The following is a 21,087-nucleotide window of genomic DNA, read 5'->3' as shown; positions in this document are numbered from 1 at the left end:
AAGTGATTTTAATGTTTTTGTATGGATATAGTCTATGTTTCGGCATTGAATGAATATTTGACGTTTATAAGTTGTGCTCCACCCTGAGTCCCCTTCAGGTGAGAAGGGCGGAATATAAATGCTTTAAATAGATAGTACAGCGCATATTAAGTATATGTGGTTTGAACATGTTTTTTCTTACTTATCAATAACATTTTACAGAGAAAACAAGTACGCACAGTGATTATAGTCAACTCAGTTACGCACTTACCTTGTACCATTGTAAGACAAGCGAACTGTCTTCATCTTCAAAATCATCAAGATCAGGACAAGTCAACGGTCTATTTTTACTCAATGCAACTTTTTGTGGGTAAGTTGTTTTGCTATTAAAACATAAACCATCATCGTTCTGGACCACTTCAATGTCCTTGTTCCTTTTTGTTGCATGACTGTAATGACACCAAGATAGCAGTACTGCAATATATTATTTACAGACATACACATACAAAATACTGTTGTATTCACAACAGCAAATGTTTAGAAACATTGATGAAAACATGGCCAACTTTGGAATCACTCCCTAGACCACTTTGTTTGGGAGTTAGAAAAGGATCCAGTACAATTAAACACTGCTCCAACCCTAGATCATCCTCATAATTCCTTATTTGATTATCCCTATCTATTCTTAAAGAAATAAGAGAATAATTAAGAACCAACGTCACACTATATCCATGTTGGTATCAATGGGAATTTTTTAAAAAAAATATTGGCAGTCTCAGAACACAGCTATGGAGTGAAAAAAATAACCTTTTCCTCACTAGGGAAAAGAAGATTAAAAAAAACTGCCTCCTTCGGCATGACTGCTATTAATCTAACAAAAATAGTCTAGCCAATTGAATGTAATTTAGTTCTCTCACAACCACTGAATGTTTTGTCTTATGTTGAAAACCACCTTGAGTCCTCTTGGGGAGACAGGGCAGTATATATAACCACATGAGAGAATGTGGCCAAGTTTACTTTTCTGTCACTTAAGAAATATTAAGAAATATTTGGAACTACTTGATGAAAGAAATATGAAGAATTCTGGACAACTTTCATTTTTCCAGATGGAACAGTACAGAGCCATATTGAGAAATATCTAAGGATGCATTAACTCTGTAAAATGAATGCAAGTTAATGTTACTTTAACTGCCATGGCTCAATGCTATGGAATCTTGGGATTTGCCAGCACTCTTAGCTCTGTAAAGCTTTTTTACTACCCATTTTAAATTTTACTACCCATCTTTATCCATGGTCCCCCAAGCTGCATTGAGATCCCTACAAACCATCTTAACTGAGAACAAAAAAAAATCTGAGACAAAATGTAAGCCAGTGATTTTAACATCATCACTTTTCTTCTCCCATACAATTTCTAACATTGTTGCCTGGTGAATAAGACAACATAACTTGCATGGTGTATTTTGTGCATTTTAGTTGGCCAATAAAAGTCTCACTGTTTTGTGGATTCTGAATGTCACTGAACTATTTTTTTTGTTTACTTTGTTTTTACAGATATATTTTGTACTTTCTGCAAGATGCTCAGGCCACCATGCAATAACTTTGTGAGGTTGGTGGAAAACTTTCCAAAGCTTTATATAACTTTTATAAAACTGTGGACATACAGCATCATTTCTGCTCCAAAAATTCTATCTTGCATTATGCCAGAACATTCTATTCTATTCTATTGCATCCAGCTTAGCAACTATGGTTTAATAGTTAACAATACATAAAAGATCTACAGGATCACCATAATCATAAAGCTACTCTGGCTAAGTACGGAAAACCTGCTTGCCCTAGTAGAAAGGCTGGAATGTATTTTTTATGTTTTTAACCAGTTTTATTCTATGTATTTTATTTGCTTACTGTTTTAACTGTTTTTAGTTAATGGGATATGTTTTATAACTATGTTTAAGTGGCATTAAATCTTGCCGGAGTTGTAAGTCGCCTTGATTCCCCCTGCGGAGGTGAGAAAGGCAGGGTATAAATGAAGCAAATAAATCATAAATATATTTGAATCAGAGTATCCTAATCAGGATTCCATACTTTATATACTGCAGGAACACTAGTTATGAGTGCTAGTTTTAGAAAGTTATAGGAAAAATTGATGCTTTTAATTGATATCTGGAATGTACTCTTTAATGTCTAGAATTTTGTTTTTATCGATAAAATTTAAGAAATAGGGAGGCGTACAGCAATATAGACTTTTAAAAAGTATTGACTTTTAAAAAAAACTTCCATCATCCTCTAAAACAATTACTATGATGTTTAATAAAGAAGAAGAAACAAAAGAAGAAAATTATTTCTTGACTAAAACAAAAGGTTAGAAAAGTGAATATAGAGTATATAGAAAGATAGAAAATAGGAAAGTTAAGAAACAGAAAGCACTATCTTCCTGCTCTAACACTGCTGCCTTCTTCATAAGCAAAATATCTGTCTTTTTTGTCTTGCACTTCTTACTTCTGATAAACTTTTCGGGATCTGTTGAATATCATTGGGGATCCTGCTGTTCTTGTCACTAACACCCCCTTTTTCTTTTCTTTTAAATCTTATATCTCAATAATAGAATTATCTCTTTTTTCCTCTTATTTTAAAAAGTCAATAAAAAGGCTGTCACTCTTCTTCAATTAGTAGCTAAATAATTCTACTAATTATTTATAACAAAAATCATATTATTGCAGCATGAAAAAAATTCTTCCAATTTGGGAGGGTCTGGCAATTGTATAAGCCTAGTCAATTTGTCCATTTTCACCAGATACATCATTTTAGTAATCCATAAATCTTGAGTGGGATTTTCTTCTTGTTTCCATTAATAGCAAATCATGAAAAACTCTTCTCTTGTTTGGCAAATGTAGTCCATTTATATTTAAAGAAAGTATATTTAGGATCCTCATTTTTGTGATTGATGATCATCCAAAATAAACTCTTTTTTTTCTTTACTGAGGTGGAAGTTCTCTTAATACTGCAATCCTGATGTTTCCTCTTTCAACCAAATTTTTGGCATGAGCTTGCAAAACTTGGTCTCATACTTTCTTTTTTGTAAAGAACACAATCACATCTCTTGGAAGTTTACACCTTATTGCATATTGAGATTGAACCCTAAAGATTCTATCAATTTGAGTCTCATCCTCCTGCTCTGATTTACCGAGGATTCCAGCCACAACTTTCTCTCAGTCTCAAAGAGTATTCTCTTTGCAAATACTCCAACCTTTGGAGTTGAGCTGAATCTCTTTAGAAATCCTTTTGCATCTTCTTTTGTATCCATTCAATTATTTTTATTTTCTGTTTTTGCTATTTTTACTGCCTCAAATTACCACTCATTGTGTCTGCCATCTATTGCATATTTTTCTTTGTCTCTTGTTGATCTTTTTCTAAATAGTTCTCTGCCTGTAATTGTCTTATCAATCCTCAACTCCTCATTTTTCATTTCATCTGTAATAGTTCTTCACTGGGTCAATATTTTCTTCATTGGATTTGCTTTTTGGTGAAAGAGACTATCTCCTGAGAGCTTCTTTCTAGTTTTTCTGATCTTTGAATCTTAGTCTTGTTGACATTGCAGTCATTTCTGCAGTCAAGCTGTCTTTTAAAAAACAGAGTCTAATTTTTGAAGATTTGTTGTAGTGCCTCATTTAATCACTTTCACTTCTTGCTTACAATCTTTTTAGTTGCATCCCTGTTTTCTGTTCTCTTCATGTCTTACTTCCCTGTTTGGAATCAGTCCAGAGGCTCCATGTGGTAACAGAATGTTATGACTACCGTGTTCTTAGGTATGTTAAACAATTTTAATTCCCACGGTTCTTATAGCATTATTATTGATTTATTATTTACTTTGTTTTTTACCCTGCCCTCTCTCCCTTACTGAGAGACTCAGAGTGGCTAACACTCATCAACAATTTGATACCATTCAAACTTAGGATGGTACAATCTCAAAATACATATAAATCAAACACACCAGATGTTTAATACTTCATATAAAACAACAGTACATGATAAAAACAGTATTATAAACACCTATATTAAGAACCAGCTCCATCTCACTGCCAAAGTCAGAATGCATTGCCATTTTAATTTGCTTTCTGAAGGAAAGCAAGGAGGGAGCCATTCTGATGTCCTTAGGGAGGGAATTCCAGAGCTGAAGAGCCACCGTTGAGAAGGCCCTCTCTCTCATTCCCACCAGCCATACTTGAGATGGTGGTGGGACTGAGAGTAGGGCCTCCCTAGCAGACCACAGAGCTCGGGCAGGCTCATATCTGGCTCATATCAGGAGATGCAGTTAGACAAATAGGTTGGGCCTGAACCATTCAGGACTTTTTAGCAGTCTTTGACAAATTAAATCACTTTCACCCTTTGGTCTCACCAGATAGTTTCATCAGGCAGACTTAGAAAATTCTTGAAAAATTCCACTAATTAGATTTTTTTTAGTATCTACAATTTCCAATGGAAAAAAATACAGTTTACCTGTCAATGACATTTTGTCCACGAAGTTGGTAAGCTTACAGCAGATTTAAGGGCATCTTTTGTTTAGAATTTCAACATTAACTTACATCATCATCTGGATCAAGTGCAAACTCTGTATACCTTCCAAATCTGTTTTACAGACATTACAGCAAGCACTCATCCAGGTTAACAAAACATGAACTGCTACTTCTGTGTCTTCTGGCAATGAAATTATCGTAAACAAGTTCAGAATTCTGTCATTCAGAGTGCATCTACACTATACTGTAGAATTAATGCAGTTTGACACTACTTTAATTGCCATAGTTCAATGCAATAGAACTGGGGGAGTTGACGTTTGGTGAGACTCCAGCACTATTTGGCAGAGAAGGTTAAAAAACTTGTAAAACTACAATTTCTATCATTCTTGTGCTAAAGCTATTGAACCACTTTCAATTGCATTATGTTTCCTATTCTCCCTTCTTATACTAAACTTGCTTCCTCAGCAGTAGAAATTGTAATATTTAATCAAAATCATCAACTTCTTCACTTCACTTTACTTCACTTCACTTTATTTCTTAATTAGTCGCTCTCCACCAAGGTGCTCCGAGTGACTTACAATTTAAAATCAGTACAAACACAAAACAATCTATGCGTAATGTCAAAGTGTATTATCTAAAGAGCATACAGTATTCCATTTACCAAAATCCCCAGAACATAGCTCAATTCAGTGGTACACAGAAATCAAAAGGAGCAGCCGCTCTCAAACATAACAGTTCTAGGTCTGGATAAGGATTCCACTGTATATAGGCTTCAGGGATACATTCAATAAGAAAAGTCATATAAACAAAGTAGGTATTGAGTCATGAGGCTATATGTAAACTGAAGACAATAAGGAGGATGAAGTGCCACTCTCAAAACAATCTTCATGGAAAAGATCCAACTAAAGTCCAGTGAAAATGGAGCACTGCTTCTCAAAATAAGTCTTCAAAGGAGAAGTCCCAATGGCATTCAACAGGGGTGCCCGGGTATTTTTGTACTCTGGGATATTGTGTAGTTACAATTTAAAATAGCATTTACACAATACAAAAACATTCAACATAAAAACATACAACAGTGACTATTTGGCAAATTAGATCTGATCACTTTACTTAAATGCACAACCAAACAGCCAAGTCTTGAGCGCCTTTACAAAAGGCCTTTACAAAACTTCTCATGAACTTACTTGATGACACACTGATAGCGTCCTGTGTCTTCTAGGATTGTAGGGACAAACCAAAGCAAGTCTCCACGCTGATGGATCCTGGAGAAGTTATTTGTTGTTATGGGTATATCAACACCATTTATGTACCAGGTCAGACTGTAGTTAGATGGCAAGGACCTCATCGGACAGCGAATAACATAAGGCTCTCCTACAGGAACATAGGTGGGAAAGGCTACACCTAACAAATAAATAAAATTCATGTAATGTATATATTTTCATATCACTGCAACAAATGATGTAATTCAAATATGTGTATTACAACATTACCAGAAAATGTGTGTATAAGTATGGCCTTTGAAAAAGAATTAAGTTGGCTTCTATTATTGACTTTGCTGTAGCAAGATTATTGTAGACTCTCAACTGCATTATCTGATATAATAGTATTAAAAACCACCAGTTTCAAAGCCCCACATAATTTCATATTGCTTCTAACTCACATCTACCTATTCCATTTTTCTTTCTTGCATTTTCCAGATAGCAATATTGCTCAACATTTGCAGTTTTCTAGCTAGTATAGATTGTACAAGTGATCCAAAATTTTAGGGGCCAGAAAGTGTTTCCGATTTTCATTGTTGTTGTTGTTAAATTTTGACTATATTTGAATAATGAGATATCTTGAAGATGTGACTCAAGTCTAAAGAAGACATTAATATACACTTGATACACATAGCCTGAAGATAATTTTATATTCAATGTTTGTTTGTTTTCTATTTTTTTAGATTTTATTTATAAATTTGTCCTACAAAATGTATAAGCATATATTCTTCTCTCTTTTTGCAGTATCTTAGACAAAAGAGTATGTCATATTATATACAATCTAACAGTAAAAAAACATCAAAAACATTTTAATCATATTTCTTATCATTATTTTTAAATTTCCATTACAACTTATACTACCTATAACTCTATCACACACCTTTTATCCAGTTATACATATTATATTCCTTTATAATAATAATTATTATACCTTTTTCCCCTCTTTCCCTTACCCTTAGTTTGTGCCCCCTTCACCAGGACCAACCAACAATGTTTGTAATAACTTTGTGAATGAAACAAAATATGTGTACATTGAATCATCAGAAAATAAAAGTGTGGGCAATTTTGGATTTTTAAATATTTCAGATTTTTACATTCCGGATAAGGGATGCTCAACCTGTAGTATTAACCCATCACTTTTAAGGCTTAGGTGCATAGAAAGCAATAATATAGTTTTCCAGCTTAGATTGGTTCAGAATCACTGAACCTGAGCCCTCTTCTCTACCCGTACTTCCTTTGTATCTTACCTCCTATCCTCCCTTTTTATACCTAGCATGCTTCCTCAGCAGTAGAAATTCTTATCAGAGTCTCCCTGCCTCTTTTTACTCAAAACCTGGGAATAACAACCTGAAATCCAAGATGGAGAGGACTTGGAAAGAGGTGGCTATCATCTGTTCTTTCAAGCATTCGCAAAACAAAACAAAAATGCAACAGAGTATGCTAAAGTGTCTAAAATATGAACTGGATAAATAAATAAACAAATAAATAAATAAATAAAAGAAGCTCAATTTTTAAAGAAAATACTTCCATTACTAACTCCAGTTCCAAACCAGGAGTTTGCAGTGTACACCATTACCTGGGTTCACAGCTTATATTAAAGTTATGAATAGTGTTATATCTTTTATCTTACAGATAGCACCATCCAGTGACCATTCTAGGCACTAAAAGCCTAGGAAACCAGTTTTGTGGGTTTTGGTTGAAGTGTGTTCAAAGTCTGGTTGCTATAGAAATTGTATAATATTAAAAGCAGAGTATTGCTTTCCATTATTTTTACTTGAACAGATCTCAGATGTTTCACAGCCATGAAATGCATCCAAAAACCATTTCTTGCAGCACTTATATACATATTTGATTGGTCAATGACAGGAAATTTCACTTGGTTGCATTCTTATAAAAGGAAACTTTCTATTAAAGGACTGAAGGAAAATATGGTATAATTTGTTTACCATCTCTTCCAGATGTTAATTTAAGAGGTGATCTTATTTTGGACTTTACCTTTTAATACACTTTACCTTTTAATACACACTTCATTTTTTTTTCGTGTCAGGAGCAACTTAGGAAACTGGAAGTCACTTCTGTTGTGAGATAATTGGCTGTCTGTAAGGACGTTGCCCAGGGAATGCCCAGATTTTTTGATGTTTTACCATCCTTGTGGGAGGCTTTTCTCATGTCCCCACATAGGGAGCTGGAGCTGACAGAGGGAGCTCATCTGAACTCTCCCCAGATTCGAACCTCTGACCTCGCAGTTTTCAGTCCTATTGGCACAAGGGTCAGTCTGTATGCGAGAAAAGGTTTTTTTCAAGGAACAATAAGACCCCTATGACCATCAAACTCACATCCACAGTTTCGCTTATCTGTGCTGGAGGTGGAGGCTGGTCTCTAGAAATTTGCTAGGTCCTCCAAGTGATACTTGCCCCAGATAGTACCATACAGTGGTACTGGAAAACCTAGCAAATTTCTAGAGAAGATCTCTCTCTAGGAATATTTAAATTCTCCAACACTATATGGTGTGCTGGGATCAGAAGTGTTCAGTCATATTGGTGGTTTCATGTAACTGTGGTCCAACTGGGAATGTATCCCTTGCATATGTGAAGGTCTTACTGTATACTGTCACACTCATTTTGTGATGCAGATAATACAACTTAAAATGAATAAGAATAATTGACTTACAAAAGCTGAGTGAAGAATAAGCCAAAGATATCCAACAAGCCCACCACAAGGCAGATATCATTGTCCCCTGGTAAAGGAATGGAAAGGTATTCAAATATTCAGTTTTTTAGATAATGTCCACTACAGCTAACAAACTAATAATAATAACAACAACAACAACAAAAACAACAACTTTATTTTTATACCCTGCCTCCATCTCCCCAAAGGGACTTGGGGCGGCTTACATGGGGTCAAGCCCAGATAACAGAGTTAAAATATAGCACATCAGAGTGCATCAACAAGAATTTAAAACTACATAAACAGCATTAAACAATATACAAACAGATGTCAAAACCAACAGCAATAGAATGGTCCGGTCTCTACATGGGTGGGTGGCCTGTTGTCCAACAGATCAAAGGATAGGGCAATGAATAAAGTGCATAGGGCATGTGTAATAATGATCAACGACAGCTTGGCAGGGGGGACAAGCAATCCCACCGCTGCCACCAGTGTAACGAAGATGAACGACACACTGGGCAGAGGGGACAACCAATCCCACCTCTAATCACCCAGTGTGAAGGTTAACGTTCAGCTGGACACTACTTTGACGTAGATAAATGACTATGACGAGGGGGAAAGACTCTCTTATCCCACCTCAGAAATATTGTTAAGTGACCAACTGATTTAACGTTGTTAATGACCGATGTATTAGGTAGATTCGCCGCCGCCACCTCAATATATGTCTGAGGAAAACCTAAGTGTGAATGTGAAATGGGTAAAGTTTGTTCAAGCCTTTGGATCTTCTTTAGAGACTGCTTCCTTCGCTGACTGGACTGAAAATAGTTTTCTTTAGGCTAGCTGAGATCTGATGATTGTGACAGACCGAGGCAGACACCAGTTTAAAGATGAAAATTAGAAACAGGTTTATTTAAACTTGGTGAACACATCAACTCTTAAAAAGAGTGGTACAAAAGCGTAATGCGTTTCAGAGGCTTAGCTGGTTAGACAAGCAGTCTTTCCTTAAAGACTTTAACTTTTGTTCCCCAGTGAGTTCCTTGCCTCACACTGGCCACTACACTGACACAGTGTGTCCTTGAGAACAGCCCAATGACTGCCTCACAGAGCAAAATAGGCTTTCCTTCACTGACCCTACTCTGTACAGTGAACCAGGAACCTTTGCCTTTCCTATGCTCTAACCCTCAAGGCTCACTTCAAAAGTTCTCCCTGTCTAAATTCCTCTCAGCTCCCTCTCCCTAAAATACTTCTTCACTCTACGATGTTTAAAACTCTTCTCCCCAGCTTGTCAAATAAGACAGCCTTTTTTCCCTCTAAAAGCTAGCTCCTCCCCTGACTGTTCTAGCCAATCAGAAGTCGGCTGACTCCTCCCTCTTGCCTCTTAGCTCTCCTGCCTATCTCTCAGCTACTGACTTTCCAGGCTTCGGCCTTCCTGGCAAAAGGTTAGATTCATGACAGCGTGTAGCTGTGTTAAGGATAAGAACAATAAATAAGGTCAAACTTAAATTTTAGATAAACGGTAGTAAAGTGCATAGTCAAATTTTGGGGTCCTGCCTAAGGACAATTGTCAGAGGAAAAGTTTAATCAAATGTACATAACATATTCTGTGCATTTTTCAAGGATTATTCCAAGGACATTCAAATCCAGAATAATATCAATTCAAGAGAAATTATTCTTGCATCATTCTGTCAAATTGCCAAATAATGAGCAAACACATGGAGGTTTGGATAGGAGTTTAAAAAAAATACACCTAATATGTGGTCTAAAGAGAAGCTGAGTTCATCATATTGATGGTCCCCCAGTTTCATTTTGCCAGTGAACTGAAGGTAAATGGAAGGTGCACGTGGCACCTCGAGGCAACCCGTGCACCCTCCTTCTTCCTCCAGGCAGGGGAAACGGTGGTAATGCATGTTGTCACTTTGCTCTTTCCCCCATCAGATGGGGGAATGGCCTGAAAATGTGAGTAGCTCCATCAGAGCTACCCAAAACACAGCTTACCTCTGGTTGTTGGTGAGGAAGCATCTTGCAATGCTTCCTCGCCACTTCGGCCATCAATGGGGAGGGGCCATTGGCTGGGTCAAGTGATGCCATTCAGCAGGCCCCATCCCCAAAGAGGAGCAAGGGGCCAATTTATGCCTGTATGATGAGGTGGTAGAACAGGGCTGGGGATCTGTATGGACTGAAATTCTCAAACAATACTTGAACCAGGGATTATGTGTTTTGCCATCCAACAATGGGGGGTCATAGCCCTGATTTTACAAATATACAGCCACCTCATAAGCATATGTTTTCTCTTGAAAATTCTTCATGAAACGCAGTTGAACTTATACATGGTGATCTAGTTCATGAATAGCAGAATACCAGGGCTACATCCACACAATTAACCGCAAAGCAAGGGCAAATGAGCTCCATGGTGCACCAAGTTGATACAGGTTCATGCAGCCTTATACTGCATTAACAAAAGTTGTGAGTTGCTCCAAGTTTTTTCCTTGAGACTCCAGAACAAACCATGACTTCATGGAAGTGTAAACTGGTCCAACATAGAACCAGCCACAATTGTTTACTATGAAACTCCCTCCCGAATGAGATTAGATCTGCCCCCTCCCTCTTGACCTTCAGGAAGCTAGTGAAATCCTGGCTTTGGAATGAGGCCTTCCCAGAATAATGACCAAGCCCGACAACTGAACAGAGTTATTGACCACATGTGGACTGAGTTTGGACATGATTTTATTGTTGGCGAATTGGCTTATATGTATTTTATTCTATATGTATTTAAATTTTTCTGTTAATATATGTTGTTTTAGACTGTACTGTAGCATTGAATCCTTGCTGTCAGCCGGTCTGAGTCCCTCTACAGAGGTTGAGAAGATCGGGATATTAAAGTTTTAAATAAATAATAAATAAATAATACTTGGTCATGTCCTGTTTCCAGGCTCTGGCAGCCCAAGGACACAAGATGCACCTACCTTCCCCCATCCATCCAAAATGGTACCTACCTTCACCCAAATCGCATCCCCCTGTACCCCTTCTCCCCCACTGCTTCAGCTCTTAGGCTGATGACATGCCTGTTGTCACAGGAAGGCAACCAAACATTCTGAGGCTGGAGGTTGCAGCAGTAGGATGGATAGTCACCAGAAAAGAAATATGTCTGTCCAACAGTCTGGGAGCTGGAAGTACGACTCGTCAATACTCTGGATCAACCCTGAGACATTCCGTCTGTTTCTCACCACTCCTAGAGTATCTACATTGTAGAATTAATGCAGTTCGACATCACTTCATCTGTTATGGACTCATGGTAGGTTTATAATTTTAGTTTTCTCTGCCAAAGAATGCTGGGAACACACCAAACTACAACCTCTACGATTATACAGCATTGAGCTGTGGCAGCTAAAGCGGTGTCAAACTGCATTAATAGTGTAGATGTAGCCCTTGCCAGAATATCAAACACAATCATGTTTGATTTCAAAATAGGAGTGGACTGCAGATCATTACTTACTAGTATATTCAAAAAGGGAATAAGGTAACTGGAAACTCAACACTGAAGGGGGAGCTAGAGATCTACAACATTGTCACCTGAACAATTGGTAAATAATTTTCCACAATTTCACCCACTTGCCATCATTATATTTCTCTAGAAATAAAAATAGCATGAAGATTAAATGTGCTAACAAAACATTTTTTTTGTCCCAGCCAGTGCAATATATTGGGAGAAATTATCCCATAACATGGTTCAGGGTTTTTTTTTCTTCTGTTGTTGTTAATAGCTTGACCCTATCTGGAGGAGGGTAAAACAGAACTTTCTTCTACTAAGCTAAATCAAAAGTGAACATTTAATTGTATTTTATTTTATTTTACTTTCATTCCACCTTTTTCCTGGCGATTTAAGTAGCAAATATATGAATCTATACACACAAACATTTCCTTGGACACTGAGCTTTTTACTGCTTATAACCAATGAAATTTTCATTGTGGTCTGGAAATCATCTATATTTTAAACAAAATGCTGAATAACCAAACAAAACTACTTCACCTCCTAGAGCAGGAATAGGAATTGTGAACCCTTCTGAAGTTGCTGAACTGCAAGTCTTGGCTGTCCTAGCCACTGCTGATGAAGAATGCTGGAAGAGCTGCCAAGACAAATAGAGCAAAGTTCAATTTTTTTCCCAAATGTGGACCAAGAAAAAAGGAAAACAATCTTTGGCAGAACAACTTTAAGTTGTTGATATAGCATATGGGAGAGAGCTTAAATGCTTATACACATTAAAAATACTTAAAAGACAGAGTCCTATGGCACCCATCATACAACGCAAAACAACTTCTGACGGTTGCCCATGGGACTAAATCTTAAAAATGTGTAGAAACTAAGGTTTTGGAATCAGGAAACAATAATCTTCAGAACTCCTGATTTGTGCAGAAACAGCTAAAAGCACTTATTTTAATGTGGGATGGGAACTGTCAGATTCCCTCTTGTTAAGAGTGTTGTAGTGATGTAAAAGACAGTATGATTGTGGGCAACTTCGAAGTGTGCCTAGATGCTTCTTTTCTTGCCAGTAACTCTCTTATATGAAACTTGTACAGTGTTTAAAAAAAATTCTATTCTTCAAGATATTACACAATTTCACTATATTACCAGTTTGCTGTAGCTATATTTACTCATTTTTAAGACCTGGAATTTCCTAATTTTGATATAGCTTGTTAATGTTGAATTTTCTCTTTTATCTTACAAATAATTTAAAATACCAGGGATGGTCTTTCACAAAGTCCTGGAAGAATTTACAAATATGCAATTGTGCTTAAATTCTAAAATTGGTTAGACATATCAAATATCTAACAAATGTAATTATAATAATGAGGATGATAACATAATGACTTCAGCAATTGCAAAGTTTCCCTTATATATGTATTTTTTAAAAAGACAAATGAAGAATCGGCAAGGACTACACCCATCTGAGTGATAGCTCAGAATGCAGAGGATTACTGGAGAAACAGAAACAGAAAAAAGTACATTACATGTGATGGGATGAACATATTATCTGCTTTCCTTAAAAATGGAACAGAATGCTACAGTAAGAAGATGATTTCTCCCTGCTTCCCGCCTCAATGGGGATGAGGTCCATAGCGTTAATGGCAAAATACATCGTTTTTTCAGAGTCTCACTTTTCTCTATATACTACAACTTCTCCATTAGTAGAATGTTAATCCAGAGTAGTTCCTTTATACAAATGAGCTTCTGTTTCTTTTTTAACATGGCTGTGACCTGATAGGTGTGATAGGACAAATAGTGCTTTGTTAACTGCTTATGCTGCTCCTGAAAGGGAAGTGACCTTCATGCATATTACCCTTTGTTCCATGTATGTGATATAGCTACCTACTTAGAATTTTTAAAATCCGGCACTAACTCCTTTTTTTCACTCTTGCTCACTTTGCGTGTGTATGTGTGTGTGTGTGGCATTCTTGTTTCCCATCGGAAAGAGGGGGAAAGTGTAAGAAAATTCAAAAGTAGACAAACTCAGCTTTATAAAGTGGGAGGGAAATATGTTAAGTTTAGTATACATGCTGCCAGAATTAGAAGTACAACACTGCTTTTTCCAGCCGAAGATGCCTGAGGGCTGAATATTGAATGCTCAGTCCTGAAGTTTAGATGCTGACTCAAGAGTATTTCAAAATTTTCCACCATGGACAAATCCTGGAATGCAGTTCAGATCAGCAAAGCACATTGCCTTCTCTGGACATTGCAAAAGAGGAACATTCCACAACTCATAACAGTTATTCTGACTCTTTCTCATGATCTGGTTCACTGCTCATCATTACCAAACAATTCACAGTGGTATATGAAGAAGATCGTAATTAGCCCTAAACATTAGGTTTTCTTCTACATATGGCTTCTATTCTTTCTTATGAAATTGTATGTGCCATATACATAAGTGTTGAAACTAGTTACACTTTTTAAAAAGGTCTTTTTTCCTTTCTACTTTGTGTAATTTTGTGAAAAGCGTGTTTCTCTTGGCAGAAAATATAGAAACATCAAGAGTTCAAAAACCCTTTGCATGTTCTACCCTATCTTTACTGTGTTTACTCAATTTTCCTCCAGAATCCAAAGTATACAGGACTTTGTTTTTCCAACATCCACAAAAAGAAAGGCATCAATGACCCGATTACTTAGGAACCGGTTCTTTTTTCACATGCATGTATGAATAGGCATTTTCTGTGCAGTGAATCATCAGGGTAACATAACTTTGTTGTTGTTGTTGTATTTATATCCCACCTTTCCCCTAGTTTTAACAAAGCTTTAAAAATGTACAAAATAGAAAAGTTAAGATGTGATTAAGTTGCAGAAAGTGAAAACCAGATAAAAATAAACCACAAAAAACACTCTGATGATAAACAAATTAGTACATTGTTTAAGTGCGAACAATCTTGTTTGAAAAGTCATCAAACAAAAAGGTATTAGGCATTTGCTTGTCTATGGGAGGGTGGTAATCTAATCTTTCTGGGAAGAAAGTTCCAGAGTCTGGGGTTTCCACTGGGGCCCCTTCCATAGTCCCTCTATATTCATGATCTGATCCCAGATTATCTTCTTATCCCAGATTATCTGGCAGTGGAGACTCATATAATCCAGTTTAAATCAGATAATCTGGAATAAGATCCTGGGGTACAGTTTAAAAGGGGCCTGAGAAGGGCCTCTACTGTTTTCCAACCAGATATGTCTGTGAAGATGTAAGGCAGAAAAAAGGGCTTCCACAGCAGAACTCAAAACATAGACAGGTTCATAAGTAAGCATATGGTCCTTCAGATAACCTGGATCTGATCTATAGGGTGCATCTACATTGGATAATCAATGTAGTTTAATCTTACTTTAACTACCATGGCACATTGCTATGGAATCCTGACAGTTGCTATTTGGGAAATCACCAATGGTCTTTGACAGACGAGACTAAACACCTTCTAAAAGCCATGACAGCTAAAGTGGTGTCAAACTACATTAATTTCACAAAGTAAAAGCAAAAACCAGAAACACAACAGCAACAGTAGAGTTGGTACAATGAGACAGTTGTGTGTTTCTGTAGCCTGAAGAATCTGGTTGTAGGTCTGCTGACATTTGCAAACACTTTTTTGAGACAGCCCCACGAAGAATACAATATAGTAATCCAACAGGTATGTAATTAAAGCATGTTCTTGCTTTGGCCAGATTTGAGATCTCAACAACTATGTGTAACTGGTGCACAAGATTAACTGTGAAAATGCAGTCGTGGCCACAACCAAATCTGAGATTCCAAGCTCAGGATTGAATCTAAAAGCACATCCAATCCATAGACCCACATCTTCAGGATGAGTATAACCCCACCTAGCACCCTATTCCCTGATCTGCCTTGTGACTGAACAGGAGCATTGCCTTCTTGCCACAAAGTTCAGACATCATCCCGTTGTAACCCAAGTCTTGAATCTCAATTGACACTAATGCACACAAAACCCAGGCCCATTCGTCTCATTGCAAGGCAAAGTCAGGTTTCATAGCCTTGTTACAACTAACATATTCAGGCAAACCAGATCCTGAGACACTGAATCTGCTGTTTCCATGAAAATGAGGAAACAACTTTATAATGAGGGTGCTGTTAGTTAGATTTACAACTACTTAACTGTTACCTATTCACATTTATAATTGTGGCATCATAAATGTGCATGGCAGGAGGTTGGTCTAGATCAGGGGTCCTCAGACTTTTTAAACAGAGGGCCAGCTCACAGTCCCTCAAACTAATGGAGGGCCAGATTATAATTTGAAAAAACCTGAAAGAATTCCTATGCACATTGCACATATCCTATTTGCAGTGCAAAAAAACACTTCAAAACAATTCAATAATGAAGAACAATTTAAACAAAAAATAAACTTATTAGTATTTCAATGGGAAATGTGGACCTGCTTTTGGCTGATGAGATAGGATTGTTGTTATTGTTGTGTGCTTTCAAGTCATTTCAGACTTAAGTTGACCCTGAGCGAGGACCGGGTAAATGACCTTGGAGTGCCGTATCCGGCCCCCGGGCCGTAGTTTGAGGACCCCTGGTCTAGATAGTCAATATGATCTCTTCCAACGCTATGATTCTTTGATCTTTGCCACAATCATAAATGCCCCAGAAACCCACCTTAAAAGCCAGTTAGCCATCCTGCTTGATGGAGTTCTGTGGTGCTGGTGAGCAGGGTGCTGTTTATTTATTTATTTATTTCCTATATTTTTACCCCCCCCTTCTCACCCCCGAGGTGGGACTCAGCGCAGGCTCACAAAAGCATCATAGGATGCTGACATCATAAATCAATCAACAATCAGCAACACATTAAAATATTAAAAACATTAATTAATTGATTAAAAACACACCTGTTAAAATCAGAATCCAGAGTCCAATTACAGGATGTGACCAGGGAGACTTGTAACAGCAGTGCCTTATCGACACCGATGGATGAGGGTTGGCCATGTCATCCAACAGCACCCCTCTTACCAACACCACAGAACTGACTTTTAAGGTGAAGTTCATGGGTCAGATCAGGAGTTCAGCTATGATAGTTTCACTACACCTCTGAGCTTTGCCAATATATTTTTTTTCAAATACTTTGTAAATATTGATTTTTGAAGATTAAAGTGACAGCATCAATTGTTGAAACTCAGAAACACTGCCATATAAAATCCAGATTATCTGTTTTGCATTATATGACAGTGTAAACTCATATAACCCAGGGTTGATGTGGGTTTTCTGGGCTGTATGGCCATGTTCCAGAAGCATTCTGGAACATATATAAAGCATACAGCCCAGAAAACTCACAGCAATCCAATGATTCTGGCCGTGAAAGCCTTTGACAACTCCTATAACCCAGTTCAAAGCAGATAATGGAAATTATCTGCTTTGATAATCTGGTTTATACAGGAGTGTAGAAGGGGCCTCAGTAAGAATGCTCTCACAACTGATCTCGATTACCTTACATATCAACTGCAAACTCAGAGCGGGTAGTAGTCCTTGAAGTGCAGACAGTAATGTGAAGTCAAGCATCCAGAAATAGCAGGAGATTCTCTCTGATGGGAACCCAGAAAATACGGGCCTTTCCAGACAGGCCCTATATCCCAGGATCTGATCACAGGATTTCTGCTTTAAACTGGATTATATGAGTCTGCCAGATAATCTGAGATACACGGAAAACCTAGGATCAGATCCTGAGATTTGGGGCCTGTCTAGAAGGGTCCTACATTGAAAGGTGAGCAGATCATGAATACAGAGGGCAGCCTTAACTCTCTGAGGGCCTTTCCACACAGCTCTATATCCCAGGATATCAAGGCAGAAAATCCCACAATATCTGCTTTGAACTGGGTTATCTGAGTCCACACTCAGATAATGTGGGATTTTCTGCCTTGATATTCTGGGATATAGGGCTGTGAGGAAGGGTCCTGGGGGACTAAAGGAACAAAGATGCCCCTAGAACAGCATTTCTCAACCTGGGGGTTGGGACCGATTGGGGGGGGGGGTTGTGAGGGGGTGTCAGAGGGGTCACCAAAGACCATCAGAAAACAGTATTTTCTCTGTGTGGTAGAGATATACATAGTATAAGTTGTAACGGAATGATAAGAAATATGCTTAAAGATGTATTTGATTATTTTTACTGTTAGATTGTATATAATATGACAAATTCTTCTATCTAAGATGTTGTAAAAAGAGGGAAGAATGTATGCTTATACATGTTGTTTAATAAATGTATAATAAAAAATTAAAATAGAAAACAGTATTTTCTGTTGATCATGGGGGTTCTCTGTGGGAAGTTTGGCCCAATTCAATTGTTGGTGGGGTTCAGAATGCTCTTTGAGTGTAGGTGAGCTATAAATCCCAGCAACTACAACTCCCAAATGTCAAGGTCTATTTTCCCCAAACTCCGCCAGTGTTCAAATTTGGGCATATTGAGTATTTGTGCCGAGTTTGGTCCAGATCCATCATTGTTTGAGTCCACAGTGCTCTCTGCATGTAGGTGAACTACAACTACAAAACTCAAGGTTAATACCGACCAAACCCTTCCAGTATTTTCTGTTGGTCATGGGAGTTCTGTGTGCCAAGTTTGGTTCCATTCCATCGTTGGTGGAGTTCAGAATGTTCTTTGAGTGTAGGTGAACTATAAATCCCATTAACTACAACTCCCAGATGACAAAATCAACACCCCCCGCCCCAAACTTAACCAGTATTCAAATTTGGTCATATCTGGTATTTGTGCCAAATTTGGTCCTGTTAATTAAAATCCATCCTGCATATAAGATATTTATATTGCGATTCATAGCAGTAGCAAAATGACAGTTATGAAGTATCAACGAAAATCATGTTATGGTTGGGGGTCACCACAACATAAGAAACTGTATTAATGGGTCACGGCATGAGTTGAGAAACACTGCCCTAGAAAACTGAAAACATCTCATGATGAAGATGCACACAGACGCACAATGATTTTTATGGATGGGGAAGATGTGAGCAGGATTCCAGGGTGATCACTAGATTCCAGGGACTAGGGTTCGAATCCCCTCTTGGATTCAGAAACTGTCTGAAAGTCGCACTCCCTCAACCTCTAAGGACAACAAGGGACCAGTCATGTGTGGGTTGGGAGGCCATGGGATCCAGACAAAACATTGTTCTGCCTTTTCCAATTTGAGAAATTTCCAATTTGAGAAATACTTGCTCAGAGGCATCTGCCTGCAAGGTAGGGTGCATCTACACCAGGCATGGGCCAGCTTTGGCCCTCCATGTGTTTTGGACTCCAACTCCCACCATTCCTAACAGCCTCAGGCCCCCTTCCTTTCCCCCCTAAGCCGCTTAAGGGAAGGGCCTGAGGCTGTTAGGAATGGTGGGAGTTGGGGTCCAAAACACATGGAGGGCCCAAGTTTGACCATGCTCGATCTACACTGTTTCCTCAACGCAGGTTGACAGCAACACCCCTTGCATTGGCATGGTGAGCCAGCCACAGCACTGCAAAGCTAAAGACCCTGTAAAATGACCACTCTTGACATCCTACCACATGGGAGCCAAGGCAGGCCAGACATCACTCCCAGGGTCACCCGCAGAGCGCTGCTGCTCCATTGAGAAAGTCAGGTCGGGGCTGGAGCGTGCCAAGGGAAAGCTCTCTTCGCAGGGAGCGCTAACTCTCCCTCTAGAAAAACCTGGCATGAAAGGCAATGAAGCAGGACAAAAACGTGGAGAGGGAAGGTTCCCGGGGGAGCCCCGTCTCGGTCCAAGGGGTCCCGGCGGCGACTCACCCGGTGCCTGGAAGCCCGGACCCTTCCCGGCCAGTCCGAAAGCGCCGGAGCTCCGCTTGGGAGGAGGGGGAGGAGGAGGAGGAGGAGGCAGCCCCTCCGGCCTCTCTCCGCTTTGCGCCCACAGCCCACACTCACTCCCTCGCCCGGCTCTGGCCGCAGGCGGATCTGGCAGGAGGTGCTCCCGAGGCACGCCCAGCGGGGAGAAGGAGGAGCCGGAAGGGAAGGGAAGGAGAACTCTCCGCCAGTCCTTAGGCGCAGACCCAGGGCCCTGGCTTCTCTGATTCATTCATTCCCTTTGGGTGCATCTACACACAGGGCCGGATCGAAGACGAATGAGGCCCTGTGCTGGTGAAGTTACGAGGCGCCTCCCTTGAGCCCTGGAGGAGGTCGGCCTACACCACCTGCTTTGTGCCACACTCCCACACACTATCAACCTTTCAATCGTTAGGTTGCGGTGAGGTTTTCAGGGCTGTATGCCCATGTTCCAGAAGCATTCTCTCCTGACGTTTCGCCCACATCTGTGACCGGCATGCTCAGAGGTTCTGAGGTCTGTTGGAAACTAGGAAAATTGAGTTTTTATATATGTGGGAAGTCCAGGTTGGGAGTTTACCAATATTTAAACAACTCTTAAATCAGGACAGTAAATAAAGAGGAAACACTCAAAAAACAGGGGTGTTTCTGATATGAAACAATCATGGCCAGCTAACACCTCCCAAGAAAGGATTCCCCCAGGCAGCAACCAGCCAGGCTTTGGAGTACTAATCAAGGTGGCCAATTGCAACATTTGCACTTGCCTCAAGTAGACAAGAGTTCTTTCTCCCACCATGGACATTCCATAAATATATAAACGTCACTTGCCTAGTTTCCAGCAGACCCCACAACTTCTGAGGATGCCTGATATAGATGTGGGCAAAATGTCAGGAGAGAATGCTTCTGGAAAATAGCCATACATCCCCGGAAAACTCACAGCAACCCAGTGATTCCGACCATGAAAGCCTTTGACAACACAGTGAAAAGTGTGTTTTAGATAGAGTGTCTCTTCTACTCTTATCTAGGGTCAGTGGAGATCCATTATGACAGAAATCCTTTCACTGAAGGTCTTAGTGCCCTGGTACATTGACACTGAGATATACAGTCTAAGAGCTGTAGCAAACTACTGGAAGTGAGAGCGAGCTTGTGCTCAAGCTCGCTCCGAAGCCCCACCTTTTTTTCCCCGAGGCTGCTCTCTCTCTTGCTAGTGTGCCTGTTTTCCCTTGCTAGGGAAGCGATGCGAGTGTACTCTCGCAGTTGACAGAATTCAACTGTGAGCGTAGGCTCGCATCCCTGCCCTCTGCAATGGAAAACAGGCACGCTAGCAAGAGAGAGAGCAGCCTCGGGGGAAAAAAAGACGGGGCTTTGGAGCAA

General features: G+C 39.1%; 1 protein-coding gene across 3 annotated transcripts in view; it reads right to left on the bottom strand.

Annotated features, from left to right (window-relative positions):
* The window catches only part of LOC132771568 (interleukin-1 receptor type 1), a 31,979-nt gene extending 12,198 nt beyond the window's left edge, over positions 1-19,781 (bottom strand). The window contains exons 1-5 of one of the 3 annotated variants that reach the window (XM_067466834.1): positions 19,684-19,781; positions 12,444-12,540; positions 8,420-8,486; positions 5,675-5,891; positions 251-428 (exon numbers count right to left, since the gene is read on the bottom strand). In XM_067466834.1, coding sequence (XP_067322935.1) covers positions 251-428; positions 5,675-5,891; positions 8,420-8,480 — 456 coding nt within the window. In that variant the 5' untranslated portion in view covers positions 8,481-8,486; positions 12,444-12,540; positions 19,684-19,781. Of the gene's footprint in view, positions 1-250; positions 429-5,674; positions 5,892-8,419; positions 8,487-12,443; positions 12,541-19,683 lie in introns of those variants that run through there. The other 2 variants (XM_060769736.2, XM_060769737.2) reach the window with 2 other exon arrangements.
* Positions 19,782-21,087: the final 1,306 nt, after the last annotated feature.

Source organism: Anolis sagrei, chromosome 3 (assembly GCF_037176765.1).
Source record: "Anolis sagrei isolate rAnoSag1 chromosome 3, rAnoSag1.mat, whole genome shotgun sequence".
Classification (NCBI taxonomy): domain Eukaryota; kingdom Metazoa; phylum Chordata; class Lepidosauria; order Squamata; family Dactyloidae; genus Anolis; species Anolis sagrei.
Note: the sequence above shows the minus strand (reverse complement) of the source record. Positions and strands in the feature narration are given on the sequence as shown.